The sequence below is a fragment of the Quercus suber genome, unplaced genomic scaffold (genome assembly GCF_002906115.3).
Source record: "Quercus suber isolate HL8 unplaced genomic scaffold, Cork oak 2.0 scaffold_373, whole genome shotgun sequence".
NCBI classification, from domain to species: Eukaryota; Viridiplantae; Streptophyta; class Magnoliopsida; order Fagales; family Fagaceae; genus Quercus; species Quercus suber.
The window spans coordinates 193,888-217,946 of record NW_027069825.1 but is presented as its reverse complement, the minus strand read 5'-3'; the positions used below and the strand labels follow the sequence as shown (position 1 = coordinate 217,946).

At 35.7% G+C, this 24,059-nt stretch overlaps 2 protein-coding genes across 3 annotated transcripts in view; both read right to left on the bottom strand.

Annotated features, from left to right (window-relative positions):
- Positions 1–773: 773 nt before the first annotated feature.
- LOC111983056 (putative disease resistance protein RGA3) overlaps positions 774–24,059 on the bottom strand; it is a 48,547-nt gene continuing 25,261 nt past the window's right edge. The window contains exons 1-2 of one of the 2 annotated variants that reach the window (XR_010623862.1): positions 4,910–6,095; positions 774–1,170 (exon numbers count right to left, since the gene is read on the bottom strand). The gene's annotated coding sequence lies outside the window, so the exon portion shown is untranslated. Of the gene's footprint in view, positions 1,171–4,909; positions 6,096–24,059 lie in introns of those variants that run through there. The other variant, XM_065760603.1, reaches the window with a different exon arrangement.
- LOC112018516 (putative disease resistance protein At3g14460) lies at positions 6,726–9,689 on the bottom strand. The gene is made up of 2 exons (XM_065760584.1): positions 9,194–9,689; positions 6,726–7,339 (listed from the first exon to the last, which is right to left on the bottom strand). The coding sequence occupies exons 1-2, from the start codon at positions 9,687–9,689 to the stop codon at positions 6,726–6,728; spliced, it is 1,110 nt and encodes a 369-aa protein (XP_065616656.1).

The window sequence follows — 24,059 nt, the reverse complement described above, 5'->3', positions numbered from 1 at the left end:
TGCTGCCTTGACTATGGACTTGACTCCATGTGATCAATCATCCTTTAATGAAGCTTGACTCATGCTCGACATAACTTGACTGATTAAGCTGTGGGATTTCAAAAACTGAATTTTCAGTTTTAGCCCATGATGACTTGACCCACTTGGGACTGTGCACTAAGATTCCCAAAGGTATAAAAGCTTAATTTTAGAGCGATCATCATAAGTGAGAGAACACAGATTAAATTATTGACGCCAAAAGAAAATTCAAAATCATCTTGCTACTAATGCTCATATGGATTATTATTTAATTTTTTATTCTCCTTAACTTTCTAGGAATTCCTTTAGATAGCAATCCATCTGATAGATCTGAGATGAGAAAAATTTTGTAGCAAAGGAATAGTTTGCAAATCTAGAAGGTAATTTTTATGGTAAGCTACACATGTAAACAATGAGTGTTGAACCCAAAATCTCACTCTTGAACTTACTCTGACAAGGAGAGTAAGTACTATTTGTGCTACAGCTCATTAGCAAGTTCTTTTTTATGATCTTTACCTCTCTATTTTTTTGGTCAAACATTCATAATATAACAACGAGGCATGGCATTCTATATATGTCACCTGCAAACTATCTTAACTGAAAAATAAAGGAAAGCAATGTATTGTTGGGACATTAGAAGTTCTAAAACGTTCACGTCTTGTCTAAATTGAATAATTCGGACATTAATAAAATAAAATAATGCAAGCAATCAAACATGAAAACTCACACCAAATTTTACATGAAAAACCCCCTAGTTTAGAGTGAAAAACCATGGGACAAATCCAAATAATTCACTATAATAAAATAAAGATTACAACACTTAAGATAATGCTTACAACTTTAGTTCTTAACAAATCAGGAAAAATATCAGAAGTTTAAATCTCGGGGATTAAATATTCACCATAAAAAACCAGAACCTGATCAAGTACTTACCTCACTGTCATGTATCTTTATGTGATACAATATGCAAGCTATACTACCATTATGAAAACCACTATGAAATGGTGAATGCAGTAGACAGTTTCAAAGGTGCCACTAAAACTTCCTGTTTTCCTTATTATGGTGCTAAATAAATTGTCAGTTATTTGCACGACCATTTCCCTCTTAAGCAAAATGCGGTTACCCCATATGGACCATAGTTTTGAGTTCAACCTGCAATAATAAACAAGTTGAAGGAATAAGAGAATAAAACAGATAGCATAAGACAATTTTGTCATGATTTGCAGGTAAGATTATGTGCAGTACTAAACATACACTCAAGTGAAACTTCTAGGATCACTACCTCCATAAAAAATAGCTGAGAGTGTCTGTTGGCTACAGTTTGTTTCGCATTACCCATTTTCTTCTATAGATTTTGTAATAGCAAAAAATGAAGCCAATTTCCATTTTCACTAATTCATTCTGTTTTTTTAGAAACTATGCAATGATCAAATTCATAATTAATCTCTTAAGAAAAGAATCAAATTAAGATTACAGCCCAGTTTTAAGGAACTTTCTTTTCAATAGGTTGAAAATATATAAAGGTAAGCTAAAGGGTTTCAGAAGGCTAATTAGACTACATTTTCTGTTTATGCATTGCATTAGATGTAACTAAGCATATTTTCTGTCTATGCAAAATTTTCACGTAAGTTTCCAGACTTGTACTCTTGCTATGGTTTGGCCTTATTGCAAATTGCAATTAGTCTGTGTCTAATACTAAAAATTTAAATTGCAAGCATATCTTGAATTTTAGTTTTACAGATTTGCAGAAAAGTAAAGGCAATGATAGATAAACTGTTGTGGTGCATTTTAAAATGGAAATTCGATTACTAATTCAGAGATTAAAGCAAATAAAATTGAGTACATTAATTTGTTTGGTGTTCTATAATTACGTATATCATCAAGGAAACAAACTAAACTGTCGAGAAAACTCCCCAAGTGAGACACGATAGAAATAAAAAAAGCAAAGAAGTCACAAAAAACCAATAAGAAATTGATTCAATACCAAGACTGTGATTGTTAATCCAACTAATGAACCCAAGACATTTGACATCTTCATATCTAATGGTGGCGATTCTATGCATTCCCCCATGCCATGAAACACTTATGCCTTTGAGACAATGAAAAGGCACAATTTATTGACTTAGGAACTTGATAAATTACCCTAGAACATTAAGACTAGATGATCAGCAGCAATTATAGGTTCGAGCTATGAGGGCTTCCCTCTTTCTTCTTAAAATGAATTATCACTTGTTGATTGAAAACAGGTTTCAAGAATACAAAATTATGGATGGAAGGCTGAGTAAAGGTGTTATTTAAAAATTAACTAGTTTGCTTTTCATATGTCACCAACCCAGATGGACTACTAAAGAAGACTAGATTACAGTTTATTTATATTTATAAAATTAAATTAAATTAAAAAAACAAAAACTAGATTACAGGTTAAGCTTGTTAGCAGCATCTTTGAAGTTATAACAGAACATTTTGTACATTAAGCCTTTTGCACGATGGTTTGATTGAATGAGGCCAAATGAGAACAGAGAATTTTGCATTATGTTCCAAATGAGTGAGACCAAAACATTCCTATACCCTTGAGGTTGGAAAAGTTAGACTATGGGTTAAACAGCAAATGCAACAGCATCAGAAGAAGAGAAAGAAGAACATAAAGTTGCCTTCTGCCCTTTTTTTATAATAAATATTAGTGACTAATTTGGATGTGTCCATTTTTTCAAGTCATTCCAAATTGGGCAACTTGCAACAGGAAAAAAAAGGGTGGGGGGGATTTCTCAGCCCATGCCCATCCCCTCCACTCCTAGTGCTAACACCCCAATCTTCCCCTTCTTCCATGGCAGGAAACTCCAGAGTCCTGAATTACAAGGACAAGAAATCTACACGGTTTTGTATCCAATCTCTGAAATCAGTACACTAATCCTATGTTTGGATGGAGGGAGAGGGAGGGAGAGTAGATGGGTAGTAGATGGGAGGTGGCTAGAAGGTGGCTGGAATTTCCAGCAACCTCCCTCCACCCAAACATAGGGTAAACCATGAAAATAAGCAAACTAAATTCCAAACCCTAAAACATAAGGATGGAATTTACTTAAGTTGAAAATCGTTGAAAAACAGATGTCACCTATCACCTTCCACCATATAATATGGACTACTTAGGAAATGTGCCATTATAAATGTTAGGAATTTTAGTGGGTGGAAAATTTCGTGATAAATTATTTGTAACTACTGATCTTAAATTTTATCGTTTTCATGTAATTATGTTGATTGTTGTTTGTATTGGGCTGGTTGTAGAGATTTGCCACTGTGGAAGCCTTGTCAAAATAAATTTGACACTCAAAAGAAAAGTATTTTGTCAAATACTTTGTGATAAATCTCACCAAATAGAATACACAAAGGAGTTATCAATAAAATATAATTTTTGTTGATGCTTAATACATTGCACACACTTTGCTACACACACCACTCTTCACTATTTCACTCACTACTTATTTTCTCACACCTATTTGCTATCTCCCTACACTTCTTATTAAATAGCTATATCACTTCTTTCTTATTAGATGCCTTACATGCATAACCGTAGAAGCTACATATAAAACTTACAAAGGAGCCAAGAAAATAGAGCATTAAAAGCTTCCACCTAAAAGCAAATGAAACTATTCTACAAAGTTGCAATTGTTGAAATCATGGAGAAGAAAAGTGAAGGAAAGAAGATCTTTCCTTATTAGAACTCAGCCTCCCACGTTATTAGCATTCTTCACAATTTCTCCACACCTTGCTTGTAGTCACACATGCAAAGTAGTTGAAGAAATTATCACTAGCCTAGTGCTAGAGTTGGTGATGACTCTCACATTGGTGAGGTGAAGTGCTACAAGTGTTGAAATCGAAGTTGGAAGTGGCAGAATTTCACTCCTATGAAATTGGCAGCATTAGGTGAAATGTGAAGCGAAATCAAATTTTGAAAAACAGTTGGATAGAGAGTTCGCCTCTCTATTCGCCTCCCTCTTGTACGAGAGGAACTGTGAGAACCTAAGACAACTCAATTAATTCTTCTCTGCCATTCTAGCCCATACCCTCACTATATAAGATCCCATTTTCAACAAATTTTGCACACCCAATTCCTATCTGCAGAGCTAGAGAGTACCAAAAAAAACCCTAGATCTTTAACCCTCATCAATCTCTCTACCTTCTCCCTCTCAAATTGTCAAATTTCAAAAGATAATATTCACACCCATTACTACCTTAAGAATTTTGATGTTGATTGGAGCTTGGGAATCACTGGAACAGTCTCAGAATTGCCAAGGAGAAATGGAGATTGCAATTGGAGGCTCAATTGTGGATACAGAGGCTAGTGAGAAGAAAGGATTCGAGAAATCGGTTGCTAGTAGGAGTTGGAGGCTCAAGTACATAGTTACTACTTAGCTTGGAGGGTTTTGTACGTAGTATGTATTGCAACTATTCTCATAAGTGGATTGTTTGGTGTTGTGATGCCCTGGAGAGGTTTTTCCACCTTGTTCTTGGGTTTTCCTCTTCATCAACACTTCGGTGTTCTTGTGGGTGATTGATTTTTTGATCCATGCATGCTTATGTTAATTGCCTAATTATGTAAACAATTGGGCTTAAATTCTATATTTATCATAAGATTGATATTTGCTGTAAAAATTGGAGCCTAAATTGTTTGAATTAGATTAGTGCAATTCTCAATACACTTGCTGCAATATAAAATGCTAAAGCAGATTTTTTTATGTGGCATTTTCTCAAATGTGCATTCATGCATGAAAATATGCTTCATCATAAAATGAGGCCAAAAGAGAGTTAAATATCTAGCATGAGGTTATTATGGATGGAGAAAATGATAAGGAAAAGCACATTGATGATTGAGCATAAATATCGAGATAAAACTTACATTAGAAGAGTATATAATCAAAATCAACAAAGCCAATGTATTTGTGGTTTCTTCTTCTTGCCTGTACCTCACACTCTTCCGTGTAACGAAACACTTCAAACTATAAGACAAGAAAAGAGCACATGTCAAGAGTTGAAAAATAAAGATAAAAAGTATGGACAGATCCTAGATTGCTTTTCATGTGTCACCAAATCAGATTACTACTAAAGAAAACCAGCAAGCCAGATTAAGCTCTTTTGTTGCATCTTTGAAGTCATAGCACAGCTTTCTACAAAAAGCCCTATGATATGATGTTATGATTGAATGAGGCCCAAAGCGCAAGAAAGATATTTCATGGAAGTCTAGACTGAACAAGGGCAAAATATTTGCTCAAGCACAAAATATGCTTTCTCACATTTCAGAATTTGATGTCTGGTTTAAATGAGGCCAACAGTAAATCTTTATCATGAGGATTTGACAAACGGACAAGGCACTAAGAAAAAAAACCATCTCTTAACAGAAGATTAAGAAGAATATGTAGATATACCTTACAATAAAAGAGGAGATAAGAAACAACAAACTTCCAAATTTCTCATCACATATATTATATATATCACCACTTGGAAACTTTTTTAAATACAAATTTATAACAATGTTATGTTGATGGATATTGCACAATTTTGTAAAAATTGGACAACAATGTTCTTTAGAACTAGCAACTAGCAAAAGCAAAATAAAATGAGATGCGCAAGATGGAATTAAGTTTAGACACAAGAAAAAGTTGTTATTAAAAAAATATATATATTTAAAAGGTGACTTTTCTCCATCTTTCTGTAATTCTTTTTCCTAGAAATAACCAGATAATATCAAAATCCATAAAGGGTATAACAATGTTGAAAAGAACACTTCTGTTTTATTGAACCAAGAACAGAAATTATGTAAGAGCATAAATTTTACTTGGAAGTGTATGTGCGTTCTAGACAAGATGAATGTCTAGTCATGAATTCTATATCACTTTCTAAACAAATTCATCATTAAATCCTTACATAATGCATCGAACATCACAATTTGGAAACTTAAAAAAATAAAAAATAAAATAAAGAAAAAAAGTTACAAACAAAAACTTTGAAAACAAAAGAGCATCATTTTGTGTAACCATAATTGGATTTAATATGAGCAGTCATAATTAGAGTCCCCTCTAGGAAATGCACTGTTTTTTTTTTTTTTTTTTTTTGCTTGGTAAGTGTTTATGCAGGGGATAGAACTCCTGAGCTGTTAGGTCCCTAGAGGACCGGGTACCATCCAGGCCAAAAGGCCCGGTGGTTGAAACTTTTTTTGCTTTTCAATAGATAATCTTACAAGCATTCACACATTTCTAATATGAATATCTCTCACAAAGTCGTGATTAAATTGTTTCAGAGGATAATTAATTAATATTTTATTATAACACGGAAGAAATTACCTGTGATAAATCTCTACTTGTAGCTAAACTTTGTGAACCTAGAAACGCAAAGATCATTGGCCCTCTTCTTCGTCCTCAGACTGCTCTTCTTAGTCTAACTCTTCTTCATCATCTGAAATGAAGAAAATGGGCAAGATCCACATAAACATTAAACCGTAAATGAAATAACCTAATCAAATTATTGAGAATTTGATAAATTCATCAACCTACGTTGTAAGTAATTATTTCCCAGTGGGAAATTTTGGCAGAAAATAAGAATATTAATTGATTTTTTTAATTATTTTTTGGGCAAAATAAAAGGAGGAGCCCGAGAAGAAGTAGAAAAAATTACCTCGTCGAATAACTTCTTGACCGTCTCTTTGCACTGCAATATGATCAATCCGAAATCTTGGCCCAGTCCTCTCCTGTCCCTCTTTGGTAACGTTCGCTGAGAATCGGACTGTAATTCACCTCAAACTCCCGCAATGAAGTTTTAAAAAGGAAGTCCGGCAGGGACTTTAAGTTTGGGCAGTAGGAAATTTGCAACATTTGAAGACAGGGCATTATAATAATACAATCTTCCTTTTCTTGTCCTCCAATCCCAATCCATTCTTCCCACTCGCGCAAAAACCCAAACATGAGAGTTTTCAAATTTGGGAATATTTTGATTATGCCATCTTTCTTGTTTTTAGATTCTATTCCCAAAAATTCAACACCCACATTTTTTAATGGAAAATTGGGACCCAATATGAGTAAAACTTCAAGGAACTGAAGCTTTCCCAAGGGAGGTAAACGCTCTAAATTTTCGCAATCTGTTAGAGTAAGGATTTTCAATTTGGCTAGGGACATCATCCAATTAGGGAAAATTGTGGTGCCCTGAAACCAAACAATTTCTAACTTCTCCAAGCCTGGAGGTGGCTCTAACGCATTCAAAACTGATACATCGTTCTCCATTCTTCTTCCATGATTCTCTACGTTTTCTCCAGAAAATGGGATTTTTAAGAAAATAACTACAAAACCCAAACAATATTATTAGTTAGCCAACGTTTCAAACATATTGCATTTCTAACAATTTGACTTCAGAGGAGTCGATTTTACTGTTCATATCGCCTATTTTTGCGCCACATAGATAAATAAATCGACTTCAGAGAAGTCGTTTTCTATACAAAGAAAACGACTTCAGAGAAGTCGTCTTCTTTGTATAGAGTCGTCTTCTTTGTATAGAAACCTAGACCTGCAAATTAGCCTCAGGCGACCAATTCAATCCAAAAAAAAAAAAAAACTAAAAAAAAAACGAAACCCAAACAGGAATGACAAATCCAAACCCAAACGAAACCCAAACCCACGAATGACAAATCTGATCTGATTTGATCTCGAAATGGAGTCGTCGAAATGAAGACTTTGTTGCTCTCGAAATGGAATCGGCGTTCAGACGGACCTGACTCGGCGGATCTGTGAGGTTTTGTTGAACGCCGACTCGGAGGGTACGACGGTGCGCCACCACCGTCTGAACGCCGATTCAGAATGCCAACGCCACCACTGTCCGACTTTGCCTGGACCGCCGTGTCCACCCGCGTAACTGTAAGTAATTTCTCATCTGAAATACAAAGAAAACGACTTCTCATCCCAGTAGCTTTGTTTGAATCTATACAAAGAAGACGACTTCTCTGAAGTCGTTTTCTTTTGTATAGAAAACGACTTCTCTGAAGTCGATTTCTTTATCTACGTGGCGCAAAGATAGGCGATATGAACAGTAAAATCGACTACTCTAAAGTCGAATTGTTAGAAATGCAATATTTTTGAAACGTTGGCTAACTAATAATATTGTTTGGGTTTTGTAGTTATTTTCTAAAAAAATCCCCAGAAAAGTGCAGATACAAATCACGAAGGCCTATCTTTTTTTTTTTAGCTCTGCATTCTTGGCCTCACACGCATCTACCACGTTCCCTAGCCTATTTATTGTAAGAGTTCCTTGAAGGTGGTTCAAATATTTTAATTCTCCGAGTTCACATCTTTGGCTATCATCCTTGCCACCTACATAGAAATGACTTAATTTTGTAAGAGAACTCAATCTCCCAATCCCTCTTGGAAACTCAAACAGATACTCCCAATGACCATCCAAAATAAGATGTTTTAAGTTAATTAGTTTATTAATCCCCTGTGGTAATTTCTTGAACCCACTATCGTAACCAATTGTAATATTTAAAATTTGTAGATTGCATAGATTATAGATGGTTTCAGGCAATTCGTTTCTATGGCAATTATGTATTTTGAGATACCTTAAATGCATCAAATCTTCTATTTCATCCGAAATTCCCTTTAATTTACCATAATAACAACTTAAACTTAATGTTCGTAAACGTCTAAAATGATGGAGCAACTTGGACACATTATAATCACTATGACCTACAACGATGAGGGTGCGTAGATTTTTTGCGTTGTAGATGAACTCAGGAATTTGAGCATTAATCAGAATTTGTAAATACAAATGCCAAGCATTTTGAAGATCTGGCCCCAACTCTTCGTAACCATTGATTGTGATGCATTCGTTTTTTGCCATCAACTGTGCCAAGTTGTGCACTATATCATGCATTTTGTACCTTATAATCCTATTACGATATTCATAATCCCCATAATCCTCTAAAACTTGGAAGAGAGACCGAATGACAAAAATTTCAAAGTAATCTCTTGCCACGATTCTCTCATTGTTTGCATCGACTTAATATAACCTAGTGCGATCCATATAGATACCAAATCCTCTTCAAAAAAGATATAATCTTTTGGAAAGATAGTACAATATGAGAAACACCGTCTCAATGGTGAGGGCAAATCATAATAACTCAGTAACAACGGCCCAAAAAGACATTGTTCAACGTCTTGTAATTCCCACAATCTACTATAAAAAACCATCTCCCATTGTTCCTTCCGACTCTTGAAGCGCATGAGACTCCCTACAGTTCTTGCAGCAAGGGGCAAGCCTTTGCACTTGTCTGATATTTTCTTGCCAATCTCTTCTAAATCCTTACGTTGCTCAGAATCCCTATCAGAAAATGCTATTGTACTAAAAATCGACCAGCAGTCATCATTAGACAATTCCTCCAAATTGATCCTTTTTGCACTTCCCATAACATCTGCAACTTCACTTTTACGTGTAGTGACTAGAATTCTACTGCCTTGGGCAGCATTTTGGAGTGCAAGCCTGAATGGCTCCCACAACATAGAGTCTTCAGTCCACACATCATCAAGGACAAGAAATAGCTTTCTTCCCCGAACCCTTTCACACATTTCATCCATTAGACTTGGCCAGTCAATGGTGTTGGATTCACCCTCGACAAATTTAATGATTGCTTTGGCAACCATAAACTTATTGAAGGATCAGAAACACAAACCACCCTTTTTTTCTCAAAATGGGCGAATTCACTCACTGTCATTATAGACTAGTTGAGCAAGAGTGGTTTTTCCCAAACCACCACCCATGCCACTAAAGAGATGACATGTGGGTTATTTCTTCTTCATTACCCCTGCCCAATAGGATGTTCACTAGATCAACCTTAACCTTATCACGACCTGAGAATGTTCGACACATCAACGTGGGAATCAGTTGGTGGTCTCACAACTTCTTCATTGCCACTAGTCAGTACAAACTGGTACATATCTCCTCTCTGTCAATCTCATTAACTTTTTCAGTAATTTCTTTTATCTTAAGAGCAATATCACGACGCTGAGAAATAAAACGAGAATCAAGTGGTAGGGCAATACCTTCCTCCTCTTAGCAGTACATAGTCTCAGCTTCTTCTTCTCTCAATCTCTGCTTTGATCTTGGCAGTGTTCCACTCATCCAACACGTCGCCCATCTCGTAGGATACGTCGTTGAGCTTTTTAACCAAAGCTTCACAGCTTCCTCCTTCACTTGCTTTCCTCTGCATCGTTGAGCTTTGCCTGGATCTCGTGGAATTTGCGTTCAAGCTTTTCGACTTCTTCCTTGACATTTACAATCGACGCAACTCAGAAGCAAAAAGCGAACCAAGCCGGCCGCTTGAACTCTGAAGCAATGAGTGAACCAAGCTGGCCCACGGGTGGAAGAACAGAAGCCAGAGCCATACTTTAAAATGGATTTTTTTTTTTTTTTTTTGAAATCAAGAAGGAATCTCTTTTGATTGATAACAACAAAACACAAACACTAAAAAGAGACTACTGATGAAAGAGTAAATTGAGATTGTGGAGAAGAAACGCAGACCAACAGATTAGGCGCAGCAGCTACAAGACCAAGATCTGGAAATAATGTCAGTCAACGCGGAGATTAAGCCTTCGGTAGTTGTCTCAGAGGGCCCACCTCACAGCGGCCGGTGAGTAAAGAGAGTATTCCTTCACATATATGGGTCCGTTTAGATAGCATTTATTGTTGCTAAAGTTGATAAAAACTGATTGTTGTTGAAAACTGTAGCAAAATAATTTTTAAATGTGTGAATAGTATTGTGGGACCCACTTTTAATATTAAATATTGCGTAAACAGTACATGAATAGTACACATACAATACACGACAATAATTTTTGCCTCTCAAAAGTCAACAAAACCGGCAAAAAAAAAAAAAAACGTAACTCTACTTTTAGCAAGAAGAAGCGCTATCCAAACCTAGGCATAGTCAAATAAATCCAAGCGGTACAAGAACATCCTATGAAAAGGAACCTGTGGTTCACATTTGTTCACTGATTTTATTTTACCCACCGATTAGATTATGCTTCACCTCGTTTTCAAAATTGCTTAGACAGCACAGTTCCTTCAAAAAATTTTTTTAAAAAAAAGAAAAGAAAAAGAAGCTAAATTAATCAAGCATAGTTCTCTTGGGAGATTTTAACGAATTAATATCGAATTTGGAAAAATGGTCAGTAAGCCCATTTTGCATAATAGACATTAAGATATTGTTTGAATGAATTTAATATTTTGGGTTTTTAGTGGACCAGATTTCCTTGATGTGTTTTTGTATTTTTTCTCTAAAAAAAAAATAATAAATTACTTGATGTGGCGTAGAATTACTTTCCAATTTTCATGTCCCTACCTAGAAAATAGAACCATATGAAATCAAAATTATTTTCTTAATGGATTAGTGCAACACTAATTTGGTTCTCATTCCAAATATTTTCGAATCTACTACACTTGCTTAGAAGCTAAATATAGCACTAGAATTTTCACTGATTTTTGGATAATCTTGTCACAAATGGTTAGTTTGGGTTGGTTATGAACTAAAATTAAGATCCAAAAGTGGGTTGTGAATAATTTGGTGATGAGATTTTGAGCTTGAAGGAGGTTGTAGTGATTCTAAATCTCTTGTTTAATGAAGTGTTAGCAATTGAGATGTTTGGTATTGTTTGGATGGCAAGAGAATAAAATTATATTCCTTTTTATTTTTTTAGCTTTTTTTAGCTTTTAATTTTTTAATTTTTTTTAATTGACTTACATTACTTGTTTGGCATGGGATGATTTGATTGTTCATCTAGCATACATAATATGCTTATATGTTACTTAATGAAGGCTTGGACAGAAGGGTTCCCATTTCCCAATCAAAAAATTGGTAAAATTAGGGAAACAAATTAAAATTTTTGAAACTTTAGGGCAAAATAAATATGAATCCAAACTTAATGATCTATAATTTACATTTTATATAATAATATAAAAATACTATATACTTTCTAGGATCATCAAAGAACTCAAATGGGTAGTGTGGGGTAAGGCCCAAATCACATATTGGGCTTGGGTCCTGTCTGAGGAGGTAATTAATCCGAAGACGAGTGGGTATTACAAAATGGTTTGGGTTAAAGACTTTATGAATAGAGCATGAATGGGAAGGTGATCTGAGGAGGAGTGTCTCCTTGACAGGCTAAGAATAGGTCAAGCATAGATCCTAATGATCAAGGCGATCTTCCAGGAAGCTTCAGCGACAAGGATGTGCCCTAGAAGCGTGCAAGAAGAAGGAAACCCAAAAAAATATCTAAGGAAAGCTGGTACCACCGCATTAAATGCGCTACAGCTACCTTTCTGCCGTATTAATGTGGAGAAGACCCCTGAATAGTGCTGCTGTCTTGGCAACCAACTCACAGAAGCCCAGAAGAGGTGTCTGATGGGACAAGTAAGGGGAAAAGAGTCTAAGGGGACTATATAATAAGAGAGATCCTCCATGAGAAAGGAGGAGAAAAATAGAAGAAAGAACTGTAGCAATCTAAACTATATTTACTCAGTTTCAAATGATTTATATGAATGTTAACCTCCTCGGATTGTGAATTTATTCATATTTGTGTCTGTTGTTTTATTTAAATCACCTATCTAATCCATACTAGTTGTTGTCTAATTCATTAGGACTAGTTCTTCAACACACTCTCTACAAATTTATTGTCTTGGACTGACCGGGTCAGCATCCCACATATTTTGAGCTGGGCCATAGATAGTGCCTTACAATGGTGTGTCTGTGGGAAAGAAACTTGTGCAATAGCAAGTGCAACGCCTAACTATGGTAGGATCAGGTCCACACCAAGCAGAGTCTGCGAGATCTCAGCATAGCGACCCCTTCGTCAACCTTAAGCGGAGAGGTGATCGTGGAGGAAGTGTGCATACCACGCATACTGATAGGAGTCGGCCTCGAGATGGAAGCTGTATCTCCCATGTAAAGGGTAATAGGGGCATGCAACTAGAGATTGACCAGTTGAAGAGAGAGTTGCGCCACGCACGGCGAAGGCGACCCCCTCCTCAGAGTCAGAGGTCTTCTGATGATAAAAGGGATGTCAGTTATAGGCGAAGGTCTTGAACCCCGCCTAGCGAATCTTTTCCTACGAGGAAGAACGCCGTTAGGAATGGAGGATCAGAAGCTGCCACATAAAGGCGTGGGAAACGACTCTATGAGCAGGGCCTTGGACAAATCTCCAAATCACCCTTCACGCACAAAATCGAGGGGGCTAAAACTTCCTCTTCGATTCAATCAGCTTGTCTTCACCATGTACAATGGTAGAACGGACCCGTGAAGCATGTGAGCCACTTCAATCAAGAGAATGGCTGTCCATTCTAAGGACGAAGCTTTGATGTGCAAGGTTTTCCATCCAGTTTGGGACCCGTTGTGATGAGATGGTTCGACAGCCTGATGGCAGATTTCATAAGTTCTTTTAAAGAACTCACCAAGCGTTTGGCTCCGGTTCGTCACTATAGCAGGGTCCCTCGGCTTTGGCTTCCCTGCTATCTTTAAGCATGCGAGATGGTGCTTTGACGATGTAGCCATTAGTACTTTCAAGCTCAGCCTCTCGCTAAGCACGGTTTAAGAAACTCTGACTGACAAACCCGTCACCAGTGTGCGCTAACTTATGGACCGAATAGACAAGTATAAAAGGTTTAGGAAGATCAACAGCAAGGAAAGGAAAGGATAAGGTTATCTTTAGAAGGGGAGGGATTTCAGGTCGGACCGGTATAATAGCAACTGACCACGGAGAGATTTTGTCAAACAACCAGGATTTGCCAATCCTCAGGCGGTCAACGCAGTATTCTGAGAACTGGTGCATCAAGTTCTAGATAAGATTAGGAATGAACCATTTCTTAAATAGCCAAATAAAATGGCGGGAAACCCGCGAGGCGCAACCACAACCTCTATTGCCAATACCACAAAGACCATGGACATACCACTGAAGATTGTAGAAGTCTATGAGACCACCTGGACCAGCTCATCTGTGAAGAAAACTAAAGCAACTCTTGCACCACTCCAGCCGATCTGTAGAAGTTATGGGATCACTTGACCAGCTCGTTGTGAAGGAACTAAAGCAACTCTTGCCCACTCCAGCGATCTGTAGACGTTTATGGGATCACCTAGACTAGCTCTTCTGTGAAGGAAAACTAAAGCAACTCTTGCACCACTCCAGCGATCAGGGGGCTGAGCAAACTCAAAAATCCTGGAGAGATGATTCTTTAAGACCATTGGGAACGATAAATGTCATCTTCGCTGCTCAGGAGAACTAGGTCCTGCCCTTCTAGAATGATGTCTGGGCTTGGCTATCCCCAAGGTCGCTAATCAAGAGCTGAAGAAGGCTGACTAGAAATTCAACCGATTTTGGGCTTCTCGAATGAGGATAAAATTGGAACTATCCAACCACGATGATACTTTGGTATTACCTCAGGATAGGGGTATGATGTGAAAAATGGTGATGGTGGACAAGGCAGTGGTGCCAAGAAATGTACCCCAACTTGTATAAGGGGCTAAACTTGAGACCGAGGACCTAATGCCCTATAGCTCGCCCCTGTGAGTTTTAATGGGAAGGTCGTCATCCCGAAGGGCAAATTAGACTACCCATGCAGATTGGTTCATAAGTAGTGGAGGTGGACTTCATCGTGGTGAACGTTTATTCACCCTACCTGCCATTGTGGCCAGGCCTTAGCTTCATATCATAGGAGCTGTTTCTTCTACTCTGCACCAGAAGGTGAAATACTCGTCTGGGGACCAGGTTAGGGAGATCCTAGGAAACCAATCTATGGCTAGGTAATGCCTGGTGGCTGCCATCTGGCATTAGCCCTAGGTGAATCCTTGGCCCATGCAGAAGGGGTTTATAGCATTAAAAGCTCCGACATTACCTGTTGATAGGTCGCCTGAGAAGGCGAAATGTGAAAATTTGATGAAAGTTGTTATTGTGGTGATCCAGAGAAATTTTCAGTCGGGCTCAGCTGCCTCCTCCAAAGAAGGAAGAGCTGATAGAGTTCCTTAGAAAAAACGTCGATGTCTTCACATGGAGTGCTTACAAAGCTCCCAGGGGTAGACCCTAATTTCTCTGTCATCATCTAAATGTAATCCGTCTGTCACACCCAAGAGGCAACCTCCTTGGCGCTCGTCCAGAGACCACTCTGATGCTGTCAGAGAGGAGGTGAAGAAACTANTGACTAGAATTCTATGCTTGGGCAGCATTGGAGTGCCAAGCTATGGCTCCACAAGCTAGGGCTTCAGTCACACATTGCAAGGACAAGAATGCTTTCTTCCCCGAACCTTCACACATTCATCATGACTGGCCAGTCAATGGTTGGATTCACCCCACAAATTTAATGATTGCTTTGGCAACCATAAACTTATTGAAAGGATCAGAAACACAAACCACCCTTTTTTCTCAAATGGGCTGAACTTCACTCACTGATCATTATAGACTAGTTGAGCAAGAGTGGTTTTCTCCAAACCACCACCCATGCTACTAAAGAGATGACATGTGGTTTCTTTTTCTTCATTACCCCTGCCAATAGGATGTTCACTAGATCACACTTACCTTATCACGACCAGAATGTTCGAACATCAACGTGGGAATCAGTTGGTGGTCTCACAACTTCTTCATTGCCACTAGTCAGTACAAACTGGTACATATCTCCCTCTGTCAATCTCATCTAACTTTTTCAGTAATTTCTTTTATCTTAAGAGCAATATCACGACGCTGAAAAATAGTAGTAGAATTCAAGTGGTAGCAATACCTTCCTCCTCTTAGCAGTACTAAGCTTCAGCTTCTTCTTTCTCAATGTCTGCTTTGATCTTGGCAGTGTTCCACTCATCCAACACGTCGCCCATCTCGTAGGATACGTCGTTGAGCTTTTTCTAACCAAAGCTTCACAGCTTCTCCTTCACTTGCCTTTCCTCTGCATCGTTGAGCTTTGCCTGGATCTCGTGGAATTTGCGTTCAAGCTTTTCGACTTCTTCCTTGACATTTACAATCGACGCAACCTCTGAAGGAAGAAGCGAACCAAGCCGGTCCTTGAACTCTGAAGCAACGAGTGAACCAAGCTGGTCCACGATGGAAGAAACAAAAGCCAGAGCCATACTTTGGAAATGGATTTTTTTTTTTTTTTTTTTTTGAAAATCAAGAAAGGAACTCTTTTGGTTGATAACACAAACACAAACATAAAGAGACTACTGATGAAAGAGTAAATTGCAGATTGTGGAGAAGAAACGCAACCAACAGATTTAGGCGCAGCAGCTACAAGACCAAGATCTGGAAATAATGTCAGTCAACGCGGAGATTAAGCCTTGGTTGTCTCAGAGGGCCCACCATCACGCGAGCCGGTGAGTAAAGAGGACCTACCTACACATGTAGTCAATTACTTCACATTTGTTCACTGATTTTATTTTATTTTACCCACCGATTAGATTATGCTTCACCTCATTTTCAAAATTGGATTAGACAGCTCAGTTCCTTCAAAAAACGAAAAAAAAAAAAAAAAAACTAAATTAATCGTGCATAGTTCTCGTAGGATATTTTAACGATAAAGCTGAAAATTTAAAATTAAAAACTTACTGTATTAAATAATTTTAATATATAAATAGTACTGTAGGATTTATTTTAATGAAAAATTGTTGAAAAGTGAAATTTATGGGTCCTTAAATAGTAAATTTGTGCGAAAAAGTCAAATGTTGCGACTACTGTTCAATGAACAGTATCCGCAACAGTGCTGCTACAGTAAATTTAGCTAAAAACGCGTTTAAAAAAAAAAAACCTGAAAACGCAAACGCGAGACGCAACGCGGCAAACCAAACTAGCACTAATATCGAATGTAGAAAAATGGTCAGGAAGCCATTTTACATAATGTTAGGAGGTGTTTGATAGAGAAGTTTGAATAATATTATTTGGGTATTTTAATATATATGTAGGTGAAAAGTATGTGTAAATGTGTTTAAAATGCTCAAAATTTGCTTGAAATACCCTACCAAACGGGCCCAAGATATTGTTTGAATGAATTTTATATTTTGGGTTTTTAGTGGATCAAAATTCCCTTGATGTGTTTTTGTTTTCTTCTCTAAAAATAATAATAATAATAATAAATTACTTAGGGTCCATTTGGTACATGTGTTTAAAAACTGAAAATTGTTGTTTAAAAATATTTGTGAAATACGTATGGGTGAAAAAGTGTATAAAAATACTTGAAATGTGTTTTAAAAACTGAAAATGATCCCTTAATGTGACTTGGAATTACTTTCCAGTTTCAATATGTCCACCTACCTCTTTCTAAAATAAATAAATAAATATATATATATATGTATATATATATATACACACCCACTTACCTAGAAAGTGAAACCATTTGAAATCCAAATTATTTTCCTAATGGTATTGGTGCAAGTGCAACACAATTTGGTTCTCATTCCAATATTTTCTAATCTACTACATTTTACCAGAAGCTGAATATAGCACTATAATTTTTAATAATGTCTGGGTGATTTTGGTCTCGTTTGATAAGAAATTTTTAGTAATCTTGTTTGTATTTTTTGAAAATATGTATGGTGAAAAAATGTATAAAAATATATGTAATCTATATCTATATATATCTAAAAGCTGAAGCGTAGCATTTATTATTACTACGCTCCTGTTGAGCCACATCAGCATCCACGTCATTATCCAATTTCTTTTAATTTTTCTATGATTTTTTTTAATATTTACTCATTTTTTTAAATATTTATACTTTCTCACTCTCTTATCTTTTCATCTCCCACTACCTTCTACTTTAATATCAATATCATCTTTCTCTTCATCTTGTCTTATTTTGTCTTCTAATTCACACCATTTTACTATAATTTGGCATTCTCTCTTCCATTCTTTGCATAATTTTCCCTCACCAAAAAAAGGTTATCTCTCTCTCTCTCTCTCTCTCTCTCTCTCTCTCTCTCTCTCTCTCTCTTAATTTTTTGGTTGATTTTTTTATTTTATTTTTCTTACATCATCATAATTATGGTTTTATAATAAGGGTCTGTTTGGGATCCGCTTATTTTGCTGAAATTGAAAACTTTTTGCTGAAAGTACTGTAGATAAAGGTAAAAGTTTGCTGAAATAATATAATAGGTGTTGGAAAATCTGATTTTGTATCTCATACAAAACACACAGCGGAAGTAACAAACATGGATCTATTTCATTCATGATTAATAACATGCACTATGTAAATTTCAAAATTTAAGAACAAGATAGTGTACCTTGGTGTGGTGAAATTCAAAACAAAAGATTATAAGTAATTGAGAACACTTTTAATCTTCACTCCAACACCTTGGTGTGGTCTCTCAATTAATTTCCAGGAGAGAATAATCGAGTGGCTTCACTCATACATACACACCATTTCACAATGATGTATCTCTTTTTTCTAATAAAAAATTATGTATGTTTCTCCCTTTATATTTAACTGATTATCTAATTGAGCTGGCCTATTAGGCCTTTCCAATTGGGCTTTAGTGTGTGGCTTGGAGTGAGACTAAAATGGACCAATAAGACACTAGCTCCAGTGGGCCTTGGGCTTTTCTGTCAATTTTTTACGAGTCGAAAGTTACCATTAATTATATTCAATACCACTATATGAATATAATTGCACTCTAGGCCTTATTAATAAATTATATCCCAAAACTTTATTATACATACAATCCCTTCATTAAAATATTCGTAGTAATACAACGTCATGAATGTAGACTGCCACTTTGAAAATTACTACATCTTAATCCTTGAGTACCCGATTTAATCTTTTATGTTATTCATCATATATTTATGAAATCCAATTTCATAAATATATAATTTAGTAATTCCTTACTAAAGTGGTTGAGCCCAACACTTTGAATAATCAAACCCATTAAACTTATCTCAAGAGAATATTTTATATCTCCGTTAAGAAATTATGAATTCCATCTTGAGAATATATGTTCCATCAACACTAAATGTGGCTGCCCAACATATTGAGGTTTTGATCGTGTCTTATAGATCTCACTCCTGATATATCAAAGCAATTTACATCTCATGATCAGGTCCATTATTCTCTCAGGATTTAGAGTTAATGTAAATAGAAGTCGTGAGATTTAATTATTCATTTGACAATCATTAGGTGAATAATAAATCTCACAGCGGTCTAGTTCAATGTCTTAACTCTTAAAACATATCAACATATCAACTAGAATTCTCCACTTCCATGATCAAGACAAATCATCTTAGTTGATATGTTATAGTCTTCACAGATGAAATGCCCAATTTCATCACCGACTACGAACTACATTTTGAGTTTACAAGGAACTTGTAATTTACATCTTCTGTGACTTTTCACATTAATCACATACAATGCATCTCATGGACTAAGATAATGTCTCATTAGTTCATTAATAAATAGTCTCATATAATTAAACAATTTAATTATCTATGACATGCCAATAAATTGGATTTTAAGGCATAAACCCCAACAATAGGACCCATGAATAATACCAAAAAGTGCAATGATACCCATGAACAATAGTAAAAATAAGTTGAATAGTAAAATAAGTTGGCAAAATTAATCATATTAAACGGACACTAAGTGTGAGCGTCTCGGTTCAGGTCCCGAATTAGATTACCAAATGTAAGATTCGATAGTACGTCATAGACCTCATAAACTATGGCAAAGATCAAGAGTTGCTATTCGGTTTTTAAACAAGTTGATAACCACTTTGAGTGATACGTGCAAATGTCTACTAGTCTTTACCTTTTTATTTTTTTTTTGTATGAACGTCTACTGGTCTTTACTTATTAGTTAGTTAAGGCATGTGCATGAGAAGGTGATTGGTACCAAAGCCCTTCCAATATAGTTGGTCTTTGTTTTACACTGTTTTACATTTTGACTATATAAAATGAAAGTTTACTTTAAAAATTAAAAAAATAAATAAAATAAAATAAAAAAACCTAACATGTTTACTCCTTTATTGCATTCATTACTAGAATCACCATATTTATATTCAAAATCAAGACTTAGGAAATGAAAGCAACCTACAGTCTACACATATTAGATTATAATTTATAATCATGGGTTGCATTAATCACACATGTCAAATTTATAAATTCAAACCAGTCAATAAAATTATAGAATTGGAATTGATTACCCAGTTAGTTTCAAATCTATCAACTATTTAAAACCAAAATCGGTTATTAACGTTAACTATCCTATTTATTCTAAGTAAATCGACCGTTCAAGACCGGGTTTTAAGCTAATCAACCCAATGATGAATTTTGAAGTTATATATCACGTTTATTCCAAGGATTTATGCCAACTGATCATATGAAACCGTTCAAACTAAAAATAAAAAAAGCATTGAGTTGATAGATCAATCATTATATAAAACTATCGTGCCATAAATAGGAAAGATTAAAATTTCAAAACTCATAACTTAACTTAATCACTCTAATGTGTCTAGCTGTCTAGCAATATGATGAGCGGCATAATTACTTTGTCTTTTAATATGTGAAAAACTACAATCAGCAAAGGAACCTGCAATGGCTTTCGCTTCTTTAATTTAATAACCATGAGCAGCAAAAGACACACATTCACTCTTTAAAAAGTTGATAATAATCTCTAAATCTCCCTCTAAGATAATAGAAAAGAGTTCAATATCCTTTTATACAATCACTTAAGTTTGATTTAATAAGTGAATACATAACATCTTCGTATTGATGGTTGTAGTTAAACTTTATTCATGTTAAAAGATCACACATTATTCATTTTAAGGAAATTATCTTCTTTCTCCCATATTCAGATATTAATCATGCTTACAAATGAGTTAATTTATGGAGTTTTAAATGTAGTCAACACATGCCACATAAGGAAGGTGTACCCTAACTAGGACCAAAGTGTACCCTTACTAAAGCAAGTGTACCATCCTTAGTCCACATACTTCAAGATGTATATTTTAATAATAATTTCGATGTATTTCAAATCTTATTTTAGCACCTTTGTGGGTGTTGTAAAACACATGAAAACAACAATGCAAACTCATATTGTGTAAAGAATGCAATTAACAAAAAAAAAAAAAAAAAAATTCAAAGAAACATTAAAAACGATGAAAAGGGGGAAAGACTATGGTGAAGGAGTCTCTTAACTTTTTCCTAGTAAATCATTGTGATGCAATTTATATATATAGTTTAATGATTGAAGACACACACAACAAAAAGGCTCTTATAAAGGGGAACCTTATTAAAAGTGACTTTTATTTTGGAGGGAATTTTTTTTTTTTTTTTTGATGAAAGTAGGGAAAAAAAAAAATAGAATTGTGGAAATGATGTATAACGCAAGCCACTTCACGCAAAAACACTCGAATATTTGCATATTTTTTGTTTGATCAAGTGATCAAGCATTCTCATTGGTAGGTGTTGTGGTTATTTGTCATTGAGACCATGAACTCTACTTAATAATTAGAGTCTACAATTGGACCAAATAGAGAATAAAAAAGAATTTTAGTTATTGACTTTTGGATTCACTAGGATTGAAATCCTACTGACTTTATAATAAATTTAATTAATAATTTTATAAATAAATAAAACAAAATTATTAGAGCTCATAATATATATTAAAAATAAAGATAGATAATTGGAGAAATATGACTATTGAAAATATGGTTGTTAATGAAATATGAACGTCGAAAATGATGATGCACAAAATCGTCAGTGAGCTAATTGTCCACGAGTGCTCCAATGGGGTGCCTGAGAAATAAGAAAACCAATAACCAACATAAAGAACCTATGGGGTACCGGCCAAAGACCTTTCGAAAGTTAAGTTAGTGAAAGAATAATCACCAAAAACTCAATAGTGAGAGAGCTAGGGATTTTCTACGTACCTTAGGTATGAGGAGGCTTGGTGCTTTTATAGTGGCAAAAGGACTGACCAAGATCTCGTGAACGTTGGATTTTTTCTTGTGTGGAAGATATGGAGTAAATGCTCAGAGATCTAGGGCTTTTCTTCCATATTAAGAAGGCATAAACGTAGAACAGGGTCTTTGGGCGTAACGTGCAAGTTATTTCCATGTAGAGATTTATGAGTGGTGAACACACAAAGGCCTGTGGGACCCATGGATCAACCGTCGGGCTAATGTTTCATCCATCAGCCTTTGACTACCCATTGTCGTGGGGTTTCTTATTGTCCGTCGTTGTGGTCCTACTTCTATTCGTCGGTATGAGTCAAGGCCTTATGGTTCGTCAGTTACATGAGCAATCGTCTGGTAGGGTTTTTGAAGGAAGACCGGCTTGTCGGGAATCGTCCTATGTAGTCCAACGGGTCGATGGCCTTATAGGATATATTCCATATAGACAGGTCCATGATCTTATTATGGGACCCACCGAGGGAGTCCGTATATCCCGAAGGGCTATAGGTTTCATAGGTCTAGCCAAAAATGCCCTTATCATAAAATAATAATAAAGTAAAAAGATTGTGCAGGGATATGTGCATAGTAAATTAGCAATAATAGAAATATTGGAGTTTTTAGCTTGGATTTAGCTAGAACTTCTAAGTCACGTAACTATGAATTTAATGGAAAGTTATATCATAGTTTAGGATAAATGCTTGTGGCATGCTTACCACACGCAAGTCATTTCAACAAGGTATGAATGGTTTAGGGTTGAGTGGAACCACTTGCGTACACTTGGTTTAAGCCTAAATTAGAGCTTCTAGGAATTACATGAGCATTTGGGTTCCAAAGTAAAATTGGCATTTTGCTTAAAATTTTCTATTATTCCAGCTTTGGTAGTGTATTTATTCACACGTGACAAGCCTAGTGGCCTAGGTATTGTTTTTTATCAAAAAGCCAAGACCAGGATTGGGTATTGTTTATGAGACCCACTCTATTTTTTCCTCACATTTTTTCTTTTATTATCTCCATGTGCTGTTCACTAGCTATTGCTTTTGAGTATGCTAAAGAGTTGTTTGATTAAATGCTTGAGAGAGATATGGCTATTGCTCAAATGGTTAATCTTACCAATGAAGCCTAAAACTAGCTACACATCAGTGGTTGTGTCCAAATTTTTGTTGATGGAAAGCTATTTAAGCTTCCAGCAATGAATTTTCTTTCGTATTGTTGTGCTAGAATGCATTAGGGATGAAATAATTGGATTTATTTAAACACCCTTATAAGAAGGGAAATCAGGTGTCTTCTACCATGAAACTTATGTAAGTGAATGTTTGGATAGAGCTGAAATGATTTTTCAGCTGCGTTGTGCGTTTTCCAGTGGGTCCTGTGTGCTGTTCACGGGACCCGCAAGTACTTTATTCAGCAAAACAACTTTAAAACTGGATTCTACGGTACTATTCACACATTTAAAAATTATTTTACTACAGTGTTTTCAGTTTTCAGTTTTTAGCAATAAGCGGTATCGAAATAGACCCTAATTACTTTTGTCTAAACACCACACAGTGGTCAAATAACTTATTGGTTGGTGGAATAGGATCACAGTTTGATTATAGGCTGTTAAGATCACCAAAGATAAAAGCAACACTTCCAAATACTCTATATCTTCCGAATTCTCAGCAAAACACATTTAAGTAATGGCCATTGAAATCAAGAACAATTTCATTTTTGCTTGGTTTGATCTTTGGGTTTGTTGTTTTTACAAGGTTGTTTGCAAAGGCCTCATCAACAACAATTTCATGTTTGAAGTTGGTGAAAGAAAACAACAAATACACAAAACTTCATGAAAAAAATATAATACGTGTGAGGGGGAATGATTCTCCCTTAATTTTTTTGAAGGTCTAGGTTGACTCTGGGATAAACTTATATTAGACAGCTTCTTTTACTATTTAGTTTATTTTTGGTACTATTCATGAGTTTCATTGCATTTTTTGGTACTATTCATGGATCTTATTGTACTATTTCATATAACTTTTAGCTTTATCTACCGTACTTCCAACAAAAAGTTTTCAATTTCAGCTAAATAAGCAGTTCTCAAACTGACACTTAATGAGCGTTTAGATATGCC